The sequence below is a fragment of the Chiloscyllium plagiosum genome, unplaced genomic scaffold (genome assembly GCF_037043375.1).
Source record: "Chiloscyllium plagiosum isolate Xiang-an unplaced genomic scaffold, Cpla_swu_hap1 HiC_scaffold_12, whole genome shotgun sequence".
In the NCBI taxonomy this organism is placed as follows: domain Eukaryota; kingdom Metazoa; phylum Chordata; class Chondrichthyes; order Orectolobiformes; family Hemiscylliidae; genus Chiloscyllium; species Chiloscyllium plagiosum.
In genome coordinates this window covers 100903716-100924054 of record NW_028270150.1, presented here as the reverse complement: position 1 = coordinate 100924054, position 20339 = coordinate 100903716, and the positions used below count along the sequence as shown (strand labels likewise).

Sequence of the window (20339 nt, the reverse complement as noted above, 5' to 3'; positions counted from 1 at the left end):
GTTCAAGCTTCTGTAAGTTCTGCCTGACGGAAGAGGTTGGAAGACAGTAATACCTCAATGGGAGGGGTCATTGATAATGTTGGCAGCCTTTCCTAGCAACAGGAAGTGTAAATGGAGACCATGGATGAGAGGATGCCTTCCTTGATGGTCTGGGCTGTACACACAACTTTCTGTAGTTTTGTACGGTCCTGGACAGAGCAGTTGCCGTACCAGGCCATTGTGCACCCGGACAGTATGCTTTCTATGGTGCATCTGTAAAGGTTTGTGAGGGGCCTTATGGATATGCCAAATTTCCTCAGCTGCCAGAGGAAGAAAAGGCATTGTTGTAGCTTCTTGACCATTGCATCTATGTGGGCGGCACAGTGGCACAGTGGTTAGCACTGCTGCCTCACTGCGCCACAGACCCGGGTTCAACTCCCGACTCAGGCGACTGACTGTGTGGAGTTTGCACCTCTCCCCGTGTCTGCGTGGGTTTCCTCCGTGTGCTCCGGTTTCCTCCCACAGTCCAAAGATGTGCAGGTCAGGTGAATTGACCATGCTAAATTGCCCGTAGTGTTAGGTGAAGGGGTAAATGTAGGGGTCTGGGTGGGTTGCGCTTCAGCGGGGCAGTGTGGACTTGTTGGGCTGAAGGGCCTGTTTCCATACTGTGAGTAATCTAATCTAATATAAATATTTTTCAATGTATATCAACTTGTTCCACTGTGTCACTTATAAAAAAGAATCAAATGTTTTATTAACAAGTTGCTGTCGTTGAGTTGAAGTGTGACACGTCCATGATTCATCGAGGCACTAGTGACATGGCTCCACCACGCAGTCAGCCCCTCTCTGATCCCCTAACGTAGCGAGTGAAATTTTTGTAACTCCAGACCACGGTTACTGTTGTCTAATGAGGCAGGTTAACATAGAATTAGAGAGCTGTACAGCACGGAAACAGATACTTCAGTTCAACTCGTCCATGCAACTAGATACCCTAAATTAATCTAGACCCATTTGCCATCACTTGGCCTACATTCCTTTAAGCCCCTCTTATTCATGTACCCATCCAGATGCTTTTTAAATTTTGTAATTGTACCAGCCTCCACCATTTCCTCTGGCAGTTCATTCCATACAGGCACCACCCTCTGTGTGAAAACATTGCCGCTTAGGTCACTTTTAAATTTTTCCCCTCTCACTCTAAACCTACGCCCTCTAATTCTGAACTCCCCCTTCCCAGGGAAAAGACCTTATCTATTTACCCTATCAATGTCTCTCATGATTTTATAAACCTCTATAAGGTCATCCCTCAGCCTCCAATGCTCCAGGGAAAAAAAAACCCCAGCCTCTTCAGCCTTTCCCTATGGCTCATATTCCAACGCTGAAAAAGCCTTGTAAGTCTTTTCTAAACCGTTTCAAGCTTCTCAACATCATTCCTCTTGGAGGGAGACCTGAACTGCACACAATATTCCAATAGTGGTCTAACCAATGACCTGTGCAGCCACAACATGACATCCCAACTCCAATATTCAATGCTTTGAACAATAAAGGAAAGCATACCAAAAACATTTTTCACTATCCTATTTACCTGTGACTCCATGTTCAAGGAACTATGAACCTGCACTCCAAGGTCTTTGTTCAGGACTTTACCATTAGGTATATAAGTCCTGCCCTGATTTGCCTTTCCTCACATTTATCTAAGTTAGACTCCATCTGCCCACTGGACCATCTGATCACTTTGTACTCTGAGGTAACCTTCTTTGTTGTCCACTACACCTCCAATTTTGCTATCATCTGCAAACTTACTCACTAAAAATCACCACAATACCAGGTTATAGTCCAACAGGTTTAATTGGAAGCTCTAGCTTTCGGGAGCACTGCTCCTTCATCAGGTCATTGTGGACATGATGAAGGAGCGTCGCTCTGAATGCTAGTGCTTACAATTAAACCTGTTGGACTACAACCTGGTGTTGTGTGATTTTTAACTTTGTACACCCCAGTCCAACACCGGCATCTCCAAATCATAACTAAAACTTCTATGTTCACATCCAAATCAGTGGAAAAGCAGTCGACCCAGCACTGCAGAGATCATTCTATTGACTCTGGCTGTTTGTGTGCCCTGACTCACTTTCCCCCAGCATCTGGATAGTTGTTTTTTTTTCAAAACCAAATGCAACTGAAACCACTCTATTCTCTCTGGATATATTTCACTTTGCTGTCCAATGCCATAATAAACATCTAATTCCCGAAAAAAGTAAACAGCAGAAAGCAGCAGCTGCGCCCTTTGTTTAATGCAATGAATGTACTAAATTGTAAAGATTACAGCATCTAATTATCTCCCCGGAGCCTGAAATTACCTTTAAATGTTGCAATTTATCAGTGGATTGAAGAAAGGGCTCAGAGTCTCTGACAGAAATGCATGAGATACCAAACGGTCTGGTCTTTGCCGTCTACTACCCGGTCCTTGCAATTATTGGAGTTCCAGGTGAAGTATTGCCGTTTGTTAGTGGCTGCGTGAATCATTGGTTACAGACATCCTCTCTTCAAGTTTATGGGATATTATTATCCTTTTCTGTGATACATTAGGTTTCATTTAACTGGTCTATTGTTTCTTGTTTTACATTTAATTTTCCAATTTTAACTTTGTCAATTTGTCTTGTTCGCAATATGGTCCCTTCCTCTTAGTGACATAGTTTGTTGTATTACTGCTATAAAATCGTATCTTTAGAAAGGTGAGTTCATTCTTTTTCCAACATACTTTCTTCTAAGATTTGTTGAAGATTTCTTGGAAATTCAATAATTTAATTACACAACTTCTTGTTGTGATATTGTGTTCTTGACACTGTTCCTGTGAGTGAATTCACACACCTATTATGATGTATGTGTAGTTCCTATTCTGGCAATGATTGCTAATGTGGGTAAATTATCAAACAAGTTTCACTTAAAAATAGTTCTATTGCGTGATTGAAAGGGTTCCTGTGAATTTCAGACCGTTATCACAGTGTAAATGAGGTACAATTCTGTCATTGTCAGGGTTTGTGGGTAAATTCTCACTTTTTTATTCATTCACAGGATAAGAGTTTCGCTGGCTGGGTCACCATTTATTACCCATCCTTAATTACCCAGAGGGTAGTTAAGAGTCAACCACATTGCTGTGGGTCTGGTGGCACATGCTGGTCAGACCTAATAAGGATGGCATTTTCCTTCCCTGAAGGACATGAGCAAACTGGATGGGTATTTCTGACAATCAGCAATCATAGTCATCATGAGTCTCTTAATTCCATATTTTGTGTATTAAATTCCAATTCCAGCATCTGCCATGATGAGGTTCAAGCCTCAACCCCTAGAACATTATCTGGCTCTCTGGATTAGGAGTCCTCTGGATTAACAATGCCACGAGGCTATCGCCTCCCTCAAAACAGAGAAAATAAAGTGCCATTTCATTATTGCCACTATTCCTGTGGTTGACTCTCAGTGTTGTCACAGTGTAAGTGAAGTTTGGTTGTGTTCTTGCCTTTGACAGCAATCTAATAAATTAAGAGAATTAAAACATTAAATGGTTCCTATTGAATTTACTGAACAATTTTATTGGGATATTAAAGGACTTTAATAAGCACCTAGATGTTGGCAGATGTACAAGTAATGGGAACATTTTTTACAGTGGAGGGTTAATATTGTCCCTAATTCAGAGAGCACAGTCTTTTCGTTCACTGTCTCTCTCCCACTCACTCTTTCAGGTGGGCTCTCCTCTCCATATTCACTGTAGCTACTGATTCTAAATTGAAGATTGCTGAATGGGAGATTTCCTCCGCTCCCAGCACCCAGCAATTTTTAAACTGTTCCCATCTTCACTGATCTCTCCACACTGAGGGAAGAGACATGACATGTAACATCACTTGTATCTAAATATATAAGGTTCCTATTTCCAAAATCAAATGTAGAATAAAATTGATCATTTATCCAAAACGTGCAATGTGACAGGGAGGATTTGGCGCATTGCAAAGACTATCTCTCTGAAAGTGACCTCATAATTTGTCAGTTAACATATGTAGGTCCACACTGAACATTCCAAGAGATTAACAGGTGAAGAGATTGGATTTAATACTTCATGATACCAGAAGGTAATCTGTAAAGTCAGAGATATGATAATGATCTATTCACCTTCCTCTGTTTGTTGATAGTTTGAGCAAATTGATTCAACAGTCAATAATTTCACAATAATTCATTGAAAATTAGTTGGTGTGATTTGTCAGCCAGATATAATTGCTAATTTCTGCTAATATTGCTGGATGCTTTCTGATGTGTTTCAATGTGTTATATATTTTTTAACCGATGTTAAAAGGTTTTGCATATCTTATGCATGTGACAAGTGGCCACGTAAAATGTTGTTTCATGAAAGAGAAACATATGACATAGGGGTAATATACCAATATGAACAGAAGTTTGGTTAGCTGGTAGAAAAAAAATTATCCACGAATGGGTTTTTTTGTCTTACTTACAGGATGTAACGTCCTGTACATTTCTTTGCTAGGGCCTCGATTTTGAACTTATATCAAGAGACTTAAAATGGGATTGGAGGGGGGATCATGGAACTGGAAGCAAAGGCATAATAGCTAAATCTGCAGATTATAGTAAAATGGTTACAAAAATGTGTTTTGGAAAGGATATAAGGAGACTGCAGACCAATATAGATAGATTGAATGAGTGCGAACGAATCTGGAAGATCAAGTATAATATGAGAAAATGTAAAGTTGTTCAGTTTTTGCCGTAAGAATGGAAAAGCAGAGAATTACCTAAACAGAGAACAGCTGGAATTCTGAGTTGCTGAAGGATCTAGATATTCTGGGGAATGTGTTGCAAAAAGTTAGTATGCAGGTACAAGTAATTAAGAAGACTAATAGAGGAACTTAACATATTGAATATCCATCCCCTTTTCTGCCAAACTGTTTTCTCTCTCTCTGTGTTCCACCGCAACAAATCAACCCTTAAAGCCCTCCCCACCCCGATCCCTCTCTGTCTTCAGCATATTTACCACTTTACCTAGCTACTATCAGTTTTGAAGAAGGATTACTGGACTCAAAACATTAATTCTGCTTTCCTTCCATATAAATGACCAGACCTGTTGAGTTTTTTTCAGAAATTTTTGTTTTTTTATATTAAATATATAAGGGTGTAATGCATTAATTATACAGGGCATTGCACCTCCCTATCTTAGATGCAGTGTGCAGTTTCGGTATCCTTAGTTAAAGAAGTATGTAAATGCATTAGAAGCGGATCTCAGGAAATTAATTCAATTGATACTGGAAATGAACAGGTCATCTTTTGGGGAAAGTTTAGACAGACCAGGCTTGTTTAGAAGAGTGAGGTGTGATTTCAGTGAAGCTTAGAAAATCCTGATCTTTCTTGACAACATGAATGTTGAATTGACACCCCTTCATGTGAGTGATGCAGATCTGAAGTTGCACTTTTAGGACAGAGATAGGCATTTTATTTTCCTCTCAGAGGTTTATACTGCTTTTGATCTCTGCCTCACAATAAGGTCAATGAATATTTTAAGCTGGATGCAAATAGGTATTTCTATGGGAGAGGAATCACAGCCTATTGGAGTCAATGGGAATGTGGAATTCAAAACACAAATAAATCAAGCATGACAGAGCAAGATTGATGGCCTGAATGGCTTAGTTCTGTTCCTTGTTCATATGGTTGTATGAACTCATCTCATTTCAATGTGTTTTAATTTCTTCCTGTCTTCCAGTTGATCTTCCATATTTCTAAGCTGCTGTGAGGAATTTGAACCCATCTTCTTTAGAACATTAGCTTGGGCCTGGAGTTTACATGTCCAATGTCTTTACCATTATATCGAGTATCACCAACATAAGGATGATTTTGCTCCAGCACTAGGATAATTTCAAAATTAGAATCACTTCTTAAAACTTTAAATTAAAAAAGAACCTAAAAAATGAATGTTTTTTTTAGACTAGAACCAGTAAAGTTGCTTTTCTCCCTCTGACTTATCTCTCATTTACAGCTAACTTGGCAGTGATTGTGATCCTGTCTCGGACGAGATGCGGTCTCTCAAAATGTATCACTTCCTACCTGGTCTCAATGGCAGTGACAGATCTTCTGGTTATGGTTACGGCTGTAATATTAAATCAGATTGTTGGGATTTATTTTCCATACAGTTTCCTCTCTATCACACCAGTATGCAGTTTTCATGTAGCTGTCAATTTTACAGCCATTGACAGTTCTGCCTGGTTAACAGTTGCTTTCACCTTTGATCGATTTATGGCCATTGCTTGCCACAAGCTGAAAATAAAATATTGCACTGAGAAGATGGCAGTTCGTGTTATATTAATTGTGTGTGCACTGTGTTGCGTAAAAAATATCTTCATATATTTTGAATTCGAACCTATGTACATAATAAACAATATACCTTGGCTCTGCAGCATAAAAGATATATATTATACATCACCTGCATGGACTGCTTATGACTGGATTCGATCCATTTTGACTCCTTGTCTCCCATTTATCCTGATTTTACTGCTCAATGCTCTGACCGTCAGACACATTCTAGCAGCAAATATAGCCCTCAGTAGACTCCGGAATCAGAGGAATGGGGAGAATCAGAGTGATCCAGAGGTTGAGAAGCGCAAAAAATCCATTGTTTTACTCTTTGCCATCTCAGGCAGTTTCATGCTTTCATATGTGCTACTTTTTGTCAATATTCTCTATGTTCAAATTACAAGTGTAACTTATTCCACGGGTTCTGATTTTAGTAGTTCCACGTTTGTTCTCCAACAAAGCGGATATATGCTTCAGCTACTGAGTTCCTGCATCAATCCTTTTATTTATGCTGGGACCCAGAGTAAGGTCAGAGACAAGTTAAAGAAGGGGATGAAATATCCACTACGTGTATTTGTTAAAATATTTAGAGTTTAAAAAAGGATAATGTAACACAAACTGTACTTTATGTTATGTCCTCTTTCTTATCTATGTCACAAACTATGGGCACAAGCTTTTAAACCTTTATACAATTTGTGAATTCAAGGAATATTGTATCACTGTAAAAGTCAGTCATGTAAATTGTTTTCAGTGAGTGTCAATTTGATTTGATTTAATGTTGTCACATCCACCTACGTCCAGTGAAAAGCTTTGTTTTGTGAATGGTACAGCAGGTCACATCCAACAAGGACATGCAGATCATAGGGTGCTTAGACAGAGCAAGTCATACAAGGTCACAGCTGTGCAGGAAGTGCACAAAGGGAAGATTAACATTAGCAAGGTCATAATATTTGAAGTTAGAGAGGTCCATTGAGCAGTTGAATGATGGGAAGGAAAAAGCTGTTCTTGAACCTGTTAGTGTGTGTGTTCAAGCTTCTGTAAGTTCAGCCTGACGGAAGTGGTTGGAGGAGAGCAATGCTTGGGTGGGAGGGTCATTGACAATGTTGGCAGCCGTTCCATGGCAATGGGAAGCGTAAGTGGAGACCATGGATGGGAGGCTGCTTTCCGAGATGGTCTGGGCAATGTACACAACTTTCTGGTAGATTTGGGGAACTATTGGGCCATGAGGGTGTTCATTGTGGTTAAGTACAATTCTGCTGTAGCTGATGACCCAATAAAGCAGTTATTGAGTTGTTAGATTGGCTTGAAATCAATCTATTTAGGTAGTGGCAGTGCTGACAACAGAATGGTGGGCCTATCCAAAGTGAAGGCAGGAATCTGTCTTCACACAACCATGCAGTAATCATTCTTACCAAGAATGCCATGGATAGAAACACCTACAACATGTCGACAGGTGAGGATGAGGTGTAATGGATTTTTTTCTCTTATTAGTTCTGACACCACCTGCAGACCCAATCTAGCATTTATGTTCTTTCAGATTTGGCCAACTTGATCAGCAATGGTGCTACTGATCTACTCATTGTGATGGACATTGAAGTCTCCCGCTCAGAGTCCATTCTATGCCAACGTCACACTCAGTACATTCTGAATCAGATCCATCCCAACAATATACCCAAGAGACATTGACATTCTGCATGCTTATTACCATGCTCGATTCTCACTGAAACCCTTTCCAGCTATATCATTTCTGTCAATGTGGAAAGGGCAGCTTATCGCTGACTTTCCACCCCACATCCATCTTTTCCCTATCAAATCACCTCTCAATATAGATCCTTGCACCTCTGGTACAACTGAACCACTGTGGTGACATGGCATTGATTGCACTTCCCGAGTGAAACTTCACTGTCACCAGTATTCAGAGCTGAATATTGTTTGAAGATTGGGATGCACTGATGGGACTTTTACGTTATGTGCCATTTCCTTTTTCACTGTCTGGTACAACGATTCCCTCTTTCACTTTAGCGTGGCATCACCACCTTTAAAAATGTGCTATCTACATAGCTTTCAGCAGCAAACATGCAACGCAGTGAAATCAACAGCTGCTCAAGTTCTGAAATCCAAGCTGATGACACTTCCTGAAAATTGATTATCCAGGACATGAAAAGCTTCCTGGAATACCCAGAAAGCAGAGGAAGTGTGCCCTCGATATTGCAGTGTCCCTGCTATTCTTCTATGTGTTAATAAATAGCTTGTTTTATTGCTAATAAACCTTACCTGTTGTAATAGTACTGTGTAAATATTAATAAACCTTCCTATTATTAACACAAAAACTGGGAACAGGAGGAGGCAATTCAACCTCTCGATCCCACTCCACCATTTGATACAATCATGGCTGATCTCAATCTCAGCTCCACTTTCCTATCCACTGTCCATAATCCTTCAACCCATTACTCATTGCAAATCTATCTCCTCCTTAAATTTACTCAATCTCTCAGCATCCACCACAGTCACAATATTTTCAGAGAAATAATTTCGACTCATCTTTGTTTTAAATCTGCTACCTCTTACCTTCAAATGTTGACCTAATGTAATAGATGTTAATATGCAATGTATAATCATTTCAGATTGCCCCACAGGAGAAAACATTCTTTCTATGAATATTTTGTCAATCCCCTTTCACGCCGTATATACCTCAAGTAGATTTCCTCCCGTTGTTGTAAAATCTTCACAGTACAAGGCATAAAGTGCTCAATAAGTTCATAAAACAACCTCCTCATCTCTGGAATCAATCTAGTGAACCTCCTCTGATCTACCTCCAATTCATCTGCATTCCTCCTCCACTAAGGGGACCAAGATTGTAGGCAATACTCCAGGTACGGTCTTACTGATGCCTTGTACAGTTGAAGCAACACTTCCCTACTTTCATACTCTATTCTTTTAGCAATAAATGAAAAATTCCATTTGCCCTCCTTATTACTTGCTGTACCTACACCCTAGTTTCCTGTGATTCATGCATGAAGACAGCCAGATTCCTCTTCACTGAAACACTCTCCATTTCTCTCCATTTAGGTAACAAGTTGCCTTCCTCCTCCTCTGACCAAAATGGGTGACCTCACACTTATCCATGTTAAACCTCATTTGCCAAATTTTGACCCATTCACCTGTATATTTGCATTTGTAAATTTCTTATTTCTTCATTGTACTTACTTTCTCCCTACTCCACTATCAACAGCAAGTTTGGCTGCATTTCTTTCTATCCTTGCATAAAAGTCATTAATATAGATTGTAAATAGTTCGGGCCCAAAGAGTGAACCCTGTTGCATCCTGCTAGTTACATCTTGCCAACCAGAAAATCATCATAGAATCATAGAATTCCTGCAGTGTGGAAACAAACCCTTCGGCCCAACAAGTCCACACTGAACCTCCGAAAAGATACCCACTCAGACCCATTCCCCTACCCTATTACTTTACATTTACCCCTCACTAACACACATACACATCCCTGAACGCTATAGTCAATTTACCTAACCTGTATGTCTTTGGACTGTGGGAGGAAACCAGAGCACCCGAGAAAAACCCACACAGACACAGGGAGAACGTGCAAACTCCATAAAGACCCATTAATCCCAATTCACTGTTTTCTCTTGGTTAGCCAATCCTTTACCCAAGGTAATAAATTGTGATCTTGTTTATTAACATTTTGTATGGCACCTTAGCAAATATCTTCTGGAGAATCAGATATACAACATCCCCATTATCCATATTACTTTTTATGTCTTCAAAGGACTCTAACAAATTAGTCAAACATGACTTACCTTTCATGAAACTGTGCTGACTCTGACGAATTGAATTTTGACTTTCCAAATGTCCTGTTATTACTTAAATGTAATTTCCTAATTACTGATATTAAACTAACCGGTCAGTAATTTCCTACTTTCTGGCTCCCTGCCTTTTTCAATAAGGATGCAATGTCAGTTTTTTTTCCAGTCCACAGGAATCTTTCCTCCATCCATGGAATTTTGCCATCTTAAAACCAATGAATCCACTATCTCTGCTGCCACTTCCTGTAAGATATTAGGATGTCAGCTGTCAGGCGCTAAGGACTTGTCAACCTTCAATCTCAATAATTGCTCAGTACTTTTCCCTTAATGATGATGATTGTTCTTTGTTGCTTCCTTTCCACAACCTTTACATTACCTGTTAGTGGAATGGCGTCTACCACTATGAACAAAAATATTGATTTACTTACCCTGCCATTTCTGTGTTCCTCATTATTTACTCCTCCAAGAGACTAACATTCACTTTAGCAATTCTCTTGCCTTTTACGTGCATATGAATGAATTCATTCTAGATACCCACTTTTATATTTTGCACTAGTTTTCATTAACAATTCTTCTTTGCCATTTTAATGACTGCTTTAGTTACTCTTTGTTGACCATTAAAAGTTTCACAATCCTCTAACCTGCCACTCGCCTTTACAATTTGCTATGCCTTATTTCTTGTTCTCATATCATCGTTAACTTCCATGTTTAGCCATGGATAATTTCCCCCCTCTTACAATCTTTCTTCCTTTCTGGAATATATTTTACTTGGAAGCAATTGAGTATTTCCTTGAAAATTATCAACTTTTCTATCTGTTAGTCATTCCACCCAGTTTATGATTATTTCCAGAATGCCAGTGTGGGACCTAAGTTTTTTGCCATTCAACTAAATATGAAATTGTAGCATTCGATGATTACTCTGGCCGAGAGGATCTTTCACCATGAGCTCATTAAGTAATTCATTACAAAATAGCAATCCAGAATAGACTCCTCCTGGGTTAGTTGACCAGTGCATTATTCCAAGAAACAATTTCTAATACATCAATGAGCTCTTCCTCGAGGCTACCCTCACTAGCTTGATTAATCCAGCCTATGTGCATATGATTATGGCAGTAACTTCTGACAAGACCCCAGTATTTCCTGGTTTATACCGTGCCTCATTGTGGGACTCCTGTTTGGGAATTTATCAATTGCTCCAACCAGGGACTTTCTTCCCTTGTTCTTTCTAACTTCCATTCGGATTGATTTTATGGTGTGATCAGTGCTGATATCATTTTTCACGACAGTACTGATCTGTTCTTTTACTAACAAAGCTACACCACTTCCTTGCCCCTCCTGCCTATCCTACGGAAATACTGAGAACCCTTGCATATTCAATTCCCAAACATGGTCTCCCTGCATTATCTCAGTAATGACCATCAAATCAAACCCATATGCCCGTACCTGTACTGTTAACTCATTAATTTTAATACAAATCTTCATGCACTCAGACACAGAACCTTTCAGTTTGTTCTATTATTACATTTCTCTACTCTTATACAGTTTCTTGGTGTCATACAATGTACATTGTATCCCTTCCTTTTTTTTTCAGCTAACAATCAGACGCATTCCTCACTTGCATTCCCAACTTCTCCTTTAACTTTGATGTTCTAATCGTCCATGCAAATGAACTCTTCTCACCCACCATTTAATGTCAAGCCCTACCAACACTGTTAAGCCTACAAACATTCAGTAATCCTCATTAGTGGTAATGATTTTAACTAAAAATACAAGATCGGATTCCTCAGCTACACATTCTGTCTTCAATGTATGTTTATAAAATGAGCCGACGAAGAAATACTGCCCAGCCAAATTGGGACGACACACACACAACACACACACACACTCAGATACAGACACACACACACACGCACACACACAGATACAGACACACACACACAGATACAGACACACACACATACACAACACACACACAGATACAGACACACACACACAGCCACACACATACATTCACACTGACACACACACAGACGTACACACACACACACACAGACGTACACACACACACACAGACGTACACACACACACTGCTGTCACTTTAACAAGGTTATTTTGTCCTTGGGTTTTTTTTAAGAGAGGTTGATAAGGCAGAGGTGCCAAGGGTACGAGGAAGATGGATCAGTTTTTGTCCAATGTGTACAGGAGGGTTTCCTGACACAGTGTGTTGAAGGGCCAACAAGAGGTGAGGCCACACTGGATCTGGTACTTGGTAATGAACTAGGCCAGTTGCTTGATTTAGTGATAGGTGTGCACTTTGGAGAGAGTGACCATAATTCGGTTATGTTTAGTTTAGCGATGGAAAGTGAGAGGTACATGCCACAGGGCAAGTGTTACAGATGGGGGAAGGGCAATTCTAATATGATTAGGTAAGAATTAGGAGGCATAAAATGGGGTAGCAAAATGCAATCGAAATGTGGAGCTGGTTTAAGGAACAGATATTGCGTGTCCCTGTCAGGCAGGGAGGAAGTGATAAGGTAAGGGAACCGTGGTTTACTACAGAAATTGCATCTCTTGTTAAGCAGAAGAAGGAGGCTTATGTGTTGATGAGGCAAGATAGTTCCGATGAGGCGATGGAGAGTTACAGATCAGCTAGGAAGGATTTAAAGATAGAGTTAAGAAGGGCAAAAAGAGGACACGAGCAGTCTTTAGCAAATAGAATAAAGAAGAACCCTAAAGCTTCCTATAGGTATGTGAGGAATATAAGGATGACTAGGGTAGGATTTGGACCTGTCAAAACAGAAGTGAGAAGTTGTGTGTGGACCCTGCGGAGATCGGAGAGGTGCTAAACGAATATTTCTCATCAGTTTTCGCTCAGGAAAAGGAGAATATTGTAGAGGAGAAGAATGAGATACGAGGTATTAGACTAGAAAGGATTGAGGTTAGTTACGAACAGGTGTTATCAATTCTAGAAGGAGTTAAAGTCGACAAGTCCCCTGGGCCGGATGGGACTTATCCGAGGATTCTCTGGGAAGCTAGGGAGGAGATAGCAGAGCCTTTAGCTTTGATATTTGAGTCATTATTGTCCACAGGTTCAGTACCAAAAGACTGGAGGATTGCAAATGTTGTGCCCTTGTTCAAGAAGGGCAGTAGAGATGACCCAGGTAATTATAGACCAGTGAACCTTAGTTCTGTTGTAGGAAAGGTTTTGGAAAGGATTATAAGAGATGGGATTTATAATCATCTAGCAAGTAACAACTTGATTGGAGATAAAGGTAAAAAGGTAAAAGTCAACATGGTTTCGTCAAGGGCAGGTTGTGTCTCACAAATGAGTTTTTTTGAGAAGATGATCAAGCACGTGGATGAGGGTAGGGCATTTGACATGGTGTATATGGACTTCAGAAAAAACCTTTGATAAGGTTCCACATGGTAGGCTGTTGGAGAAAATGCAGAGGCATGGGATTGAGGGTGATTTAGCAGTTTGGATTAGAAACTGGCCTTCTCTAAGAACATAGCAAGTGGTGGTTGATGGAAAATATTCAGCCTGGAGTCTGGTTACTAGTGGTGTGCCACAAGGATCTGTTTTAGGACCACTGCTGTTTGTCATTTTTATAAATGACTTGGACACAGGCATAGGTGGAAGGGTTAATAAGTTTGCAGATGACACTAAAGTCAGTGGAGTAGTGGACAGTGTGGAAGAATGTTGTAGGTTGCAGGGGGACTTGGATAAACTGCAGAATTGGGCTGAGAGGTGGAAAATGGAGTTCAAAACAGAAAAATGTAAGGTGATACACTTAGGGAAGAATAACAGAAAGACAGAGTACTGGGTCAATGGAAAGATTCTTGGTAGTATGGATGTGCAGAGTGATCTTGGTGTCCATGTACATAGATCCCTGAAAGTTGCCTCCCAGGTTGATAGTGCTGTTAAGAAGGCATACAGTGGTGTTCGATTTTATTGGTAGAAGGATTGAGTTCCGGCGCCATGATGTCATGCTGCAACTGTACAAAATGCTGGTGGGGCCACACTTGGAATATTGTGTACAGTTCTGGTAGCCCCATTACAGGAAGGATGTGGAAGCATTGGAAAAGGTGCAGAGGATATTTACCAGGATGTTGCCTGGTCTGGAGGGAAGGTTTTATGAGGAAAGGTTGAGAGACTTGGGTCTGTTCTCATTGGAGAGAAGAAGGCTAAGGGGGGATTTGATAGAGACATACAAGATGATCAGAGAATTAGATAGGATGGACAGTGAGAGTCTTTTTCCTAGGATGATGATGTTGGTTTGTATGAGGGGACATAGCTGCAAATTGAGGGGTGATAGATTTAAGACAAATGTCAGAGGCAGGTTCCTTACTCAGAGAATGGTAAGGGCATGGAATGCCCTGCCCTCCAATGTAGTTAACTCTGCCACATTAGGGAGATTTAAACAATCCTTGTATAGGCATATAGATGATGATGGAATAGGGTATGGGGATGGGCTTAGATTGGTTCACAGGTCGGCACAACATCGAGGGCTGAAGGGCCTGTTCTGTGCTCTATTGTTCTATGTTCTGAGAGCCAAGTTTAACAATGGCAGGGTAGCAACCAGTTTCTTTTAGATTAGATTCTCCACAGTGTGGCAACAGGCCCTTCAGCCCAACAAGTCCATGCTGACCCCTCCCCCCACCTCCCCGAAGAATAACCCACCCAGTATCATTTCCCTACATTTACTCCTGAATAATGCACCTAACACTATGGGGCAATGTAGCACGGCCAATTCACCCAACTTGCACATCTTTTTTGGAACGTGGGAGGAAACCGGAGCACCCGAAGGAAACCCACACAGGCAAGGGGAGAATGTGCAAACTCCACACAGACAGTCGCCTGAAGTGGGAATCGAACCTGGATCCCCAATGCTGTGAGGCAGCAGTGCTAACCACTGAGCTACCAGTTCTCCCAGCTCAGGCATTTTCTAGTTTGGCTTAGCAGCAGCAGTCACAAGTTCCTGGTGTCCAGGAACATCAGGAAATGGTTTGTGACTGATGTTCTCTCTGAAATCTATTTGGATGTTGTTCCCTCCTGCCTGTAAGAATCTGTATTTCAATTTATCTTTTCGTCAAGGAGGTGTCTTTATGGGATGTTACTGGACTGAAAGAGTTCTCTAGTTAAATAACTGTACTGGGTCAGTTAAGTTTTCAAATATTTAAGTTATCCTAAATTCCATTTTCTTTTGCTCGTTGATATTAATATGAATTCAAATGGTTGAATCAAGGAGTTATAGTGTTTCCCTGAAGTTAGAGATGTTGCAGCTATGTGAACAGGGAACCAGTTTATTTCTAATACGAATCCACTGTTTTTTCCCAGAATCAGATATCAAAGAGGGTATTCAGCTGTTGGAGTCTGTTGCTGGCTTGGTTGGTGGAACCAGATTGGTATGGATGTTAAAAGCAGATTGATTCAAAGGTGCCAAAATTGTACAATTAGACTTTTCCAAACGCAGAGGAATTCATCTGTGACAATGCCAAAAGATGAACCACATCGATTAACAAGAGATTTGTTTTCATCGTTATTTATCTCTGAAAGCCAAGGTTTGTTTCATTTCTAGCTGTTTTTTGTACCAGCAGAAAATAAGGCTATTTTACAAATGCAGGAAAAGACAAGCAAAGTGTATGTCAGTTGTGAGAAATATCATAATACAAACATCAAACCAAAGATTCTTAACATTGTCCAACATAGATACGCAATTCCAGAGAGCTGTCATTATTTCATCAGCTTTTAAATCTTTCTTTAAATGAAGCTTTTGTTTCGAGTCAAAGAGTCATAGGGATGCACAGAATGGAAGCAAGAGGCCCAACAGGGAAGGCAAATGAACTCAGGGCATGGTTAGGAACATGGGACTGGGATATCATAGCAATTACAGAAGCATGGCTCAGGGATGGGCAGGACCAGCAGCTTAATGTTCCAGGAGACAAATGCTACAGGAAGACAGAAAGGGAGGCAAGAGAGGAGGGGGTGTGGTGTTTTCGATAAGAGATAGCATTACAGCTTCACTGATTGGAGGATATTCCTGGAAACACATCCTGAAGTCAAAACTAAACCAATTGCTTAAATGTGTTTCTTCTTCCTGTCATAAACCCAACAGTATATGTATTTGATCCATTAACATCACAGGGGTTCTCAGCATCCTTCCAGTTTGGGGACTGGGTTCAGAGATGACTCTCAAATCTGCTGGGGAGCCTCAGTCCAAGGTCTCGCCTGTGCTGAGTTGGGCTGCCCTTACAAGGTCAGCCTGAGGGATAGATCATGATCAGTTCTATGGGCTTGAACAGTTATCATCAAGGGGGGTTCTCAGGGAAAAGTCTGTTCTGTGTTGGGGAACATGGGAAACTGTAATGTGGCAATGGGATAACTTGGTCAAACCGTCATGGAATAATCTGTTCCCAGTGAAATCCATCTTTAATACGACACATTTAAGTCAGAATGCAGTTGTCATCACTGAATGCAACTGTGATGAATCAAACCAGTTCAGACTCAGTGTAGCTATGGTGAGTTGAATAGCACTTGTCAAAACTGAATGTGAAGTTACTAAAATCTCCACTACAGTTATAACCAGGCTGACCTGGACAGCTTCTCACCAACTTAAACAAATCTGGTCACATACAAATGCATCATTCTGAATATTGTCCCCTTGAATGGGACCTGGATCTGGATATACTGACTATGCCATTCTGTATTGGACTGGACAATATTGGATTGAAACATTAAACTGAATGAATGTCTTCTGGAAATTCTGAAACCCATAGTGAGCGTGACAATTTTACCCTGCACCTGTACACACTGAGTAGTCAATCCATCTCAAATGTAACCAAACTAAAAATATCACATTTGCGCCCAGCATGATCATGAGGACCTTTGCCTGTGGTCTGTAACCATCCCTAATTTGACCTGCACATAATGAATACAAACAGAATTGGTTACATTTCAGCGAGATTTGGACTATTTTGCACATGACCAATGATCCATTATGATAATGTTGAAGAGCGATAACTTGGCTCTATTTCCTTTGAGGGCCATTATACCCCTGGTCAACTGTACCTTGTGATGACCCCACATGTCAGTACACACGGAATTAACACTGACTTCCACCTTTGAAACAAACTTATTGCTAATATGAGGCGTAAGGCCTGCTCAAGAGCACATGCACTATTAGGATGGCAATAACAATGCCACGATTAGATTAGATTACTTACAGTGTGGAAACAGGCCCTTCGGCCCAACTAGTCCACACCGACCCTCCGAAGAGCAACCCACCCAGACCCATTCTACATTTACCCCTTCACCTAACACTACGGGCAATTTAGCATGGCCAATTCACCTAATCTGCACATTTTTGGACTGTGTGGGAGGAGACTGGAGCACCAGGAGGAAACCCACACAGACAAGGGGCGAATGTGCAAACTCCACACACACAGTTGCCCGAGGCGGGAATTGAACCCGGGTGCCTGGTGCTGTGAGGCAGCAGTGCTAACCACTGAGCCACCGTGCCACCATGGTTAATGCAAATGATCAATTATCCTGGGTTTCTCTCTGTACCTGAACGCGATTTCAATTTAAACTGCAATTTGGAATAAAAACGCCAATGTTTAAAATTTTGGCAAAGTATGATTGCATGTTGCAAACTCAATGGAAGAATACTCCATTTTTGTTCTTGTTTTCAAAAACATCCCAGAAAATTAACAAAATAGCACATTCACTGGAATCCACGTCCGCTGAGTTTTATTCAGGAGATGTAGCTGAGTTAGCCAGTTGATTGCGACAGGAATACATTCAAGTAAGGATAAGGATGATAAATTGAAGAAAATCATCAAGAAAGTCCTTAACACAAATGACCCAGGGACAGCCCTGGTCTGCTGTGGGGGTTCAAAGTCATACGGAAGATTTGCTTTTTTTTAAAAAAAAAATGATGCTTTTCTCCTCAACTTGGAAGTGGTAGGAGCTGGGCGTACCAAGGGAATAGCGTTCAAACTTTCCAAGACGTTGAATGCTGAATTTTGTTAAGACAACTTAAAATGTTCCCATTTTGAAAAAAAAAACATTTGCAGTGAATGTCACATAGATGTCTACACCAGAGTCCTTAGGTCTAATACTCATTGTTGGCACAGATTGAAGTCCAGGCTTGTATGATTTCATGTGCAAAATTACATAAAGATTTTCCAATGTGTATCAATTTGTTCCAAGGAGTAATTTTAAAAAAAAACCTCCCTATGTTTTATTAACATGTAGCTGCCTTTGAGTTGAAGTGTGATCTGTCCTCGATTAACCAAGACACAAGAGACATTGTGGGCGGCACGGTGGCACAGTGGTTAGCACTGTTGCCTCACAGCGCCAGAGACCCGGGTTCAATTCCCGCCTCAGGCGACTGACTGTGTGGAGTTTGCACGTTCTCCCCGTGTCTGCGTGGGTTTCCTCCGGGTGCTCCGGTTTCCTCCCACAGTCACAAAGATGTGCAGGGTCAGGTGAATTGGCCATGCTAAATTGCCCGTAGTGTTAGGTAAGGGGTAAATGTAGGGGTATGGGTGGGTTGCGCTTCGGCGGGTCGGTGTGGACTTGTTGGGCCGAAGGGCCTGTTTCCACATTGTAATGTAATCTAATCTAAAAAAAAACATGGTTCCACCACACAGTCAGCTCCTCTGATGCCCTAACGCAGAGGTTTGAATTGTTGCTGCTGCCAATGAATACGAGAAAAATCCCACTCTTTCGCCACGAATAGCTCAGCTTCAGATACGTATTTCCAGCCCATGGTTACTATCCTCTAATGAGGCAGGTTAACTGCCTCATTTTGTTGTCTCTAGCTATTTGTGTGCCCTGACTCACTCTCCCCCTGTATCTAGATAGTTTGTTTTTGTGTAAAGAAGTGCAACTGAAACCATTCTATTCTCGATGGATATACTTCACTTTGGTGTCGGATCCCATATTAAACATCCAATTCCATAAAAACGTGAATAGCAGAAATCAGGAGCTGTGCCCTTTATTTAATGCAATGAATGAACTAAATTGTAAAAATCATGCAATCTAATTATCTCCCAGGAGCCTGAAATCACCTTTAAATGTTACACTTTATCAGTGGATTGAAGAAAGGGCTCAGAGTTTCTGACAGAAATGCACGAGATACCAAAAGGTCTGGTCTTTGCCGTCTACTACCCGGTCCTTGCAGTTATTGGAGTTCCAGGTGAAGTATTGCCGTTTGTTGGTAGCTGCGTGAATCATTGGTTACAGACACCCTCTCTACACGTTTATGGAGATTGTTATCCCTTTCAGAGATCCAACAGGTTTTGTTCCATCGGTCTATTTCTTTAATTTTACATTTAATTTTCTCATTTTAACTTGATCAATTGTTCTTTTTAGCAACATGGTCCATTCCATTTAGTGACATCGTGTGCTGTATTACTGTTGTAAAATCTTACATCTTACAAATGTGAGTTCATTCTTTTTCCAGCACAGTTTCGTCATGTAACTTTGTAAAATTTATTGCATTTAAATGTATACATATTGGGTCCAACTTCAATATTCAATCAGACAAATTCTCGTTGTGGTGTTGTGCTCTCGGCAATGTTTCTGAGAGTGAATTCCTATGCCTATCATGAAATATATGTAATTCCTATTGCGGCATTGATTGTTACTTTGGATAAATTATCAAATAATTATTACTTAAAAATAGTAATGTTGCGTCATTGACAAGGTTCCTGCATGTGAATTTCAGACTAGTATCACAGTGTAAATGAGGTAAGACGATTCTGTTATTGTCAGCGTTTATTGGTAAATTCCATCTTTTTTATTCATTCACGGATTAAGAGACTCTGTAAACTGGATAGCATGAAGGAGTAAATCTGAGCCCTTCATCTGGTAATTCCCTGAAACGTTCGATGTGCATCTACACATGTTAAAACTAACAAATTATGAGGTCACTTTCAGAGAGAGAGCATGCACCAAACCATTTTTTGAATTTTATTCCATTCTTGATTTTTAAAATAAGAACCTTCTTCGTTCAGATACAAGAGGTGTCACAGGTTTGGAGGTATTACTGAATTTGGGAACAGTTTGATACACTGTTGGGTGCTGGGAGCAGGAGGAAATCCCACACTCAGCATTCTACAATTTAGAATCAGCAATAGCAGCAGCCAATGTGGAGAGGAGAATGCGTCTGAAACAGTGAGTGTTAGAGACTGAGA

The 20339-nt window shown here is 40.6% G+C and overlaps 1 protein-coding gene across 1 annotated transcript; it reads left to right on the top strand.

The window, feature by feature from the left end:
• The first annotated feature begins 2388 nt into the window (after positions 1-2388).
• Positions 2389-6912, top strand: LOC148148650 (putative G protein-coupled receptor 139). The gene is made up of 2 exons (XM_087992364.1): positions 2389-2458; positions 6002-6912. The coding sequence occupies exons 1-2, from the start codon at positions 2389-2391 to the stop codon at positions 6910-6912; spliced, it is 981 nt and encodes a 326-aa protein (XP_087848490.1).
• The last annotated feature ends 13427 nt before the right edge of the window (positions 6913-20339 follow it).

Coding starts and splice junctions, on each gene's coding strand:
- LOC148148650 (XM_087992364.1), top strand. CDS start 2,389: ATGCATGAGATACCAAACGGTCTGGTCTTTGCCGTCTACTACCCGGTC. Junction 2,459..6,001: donor TGCAATTATTGGAGTTCCAG/GTGAAGTATTGC, acceptor TCTCATTTACAG/CTAACTTGGCAGTGATTGTG.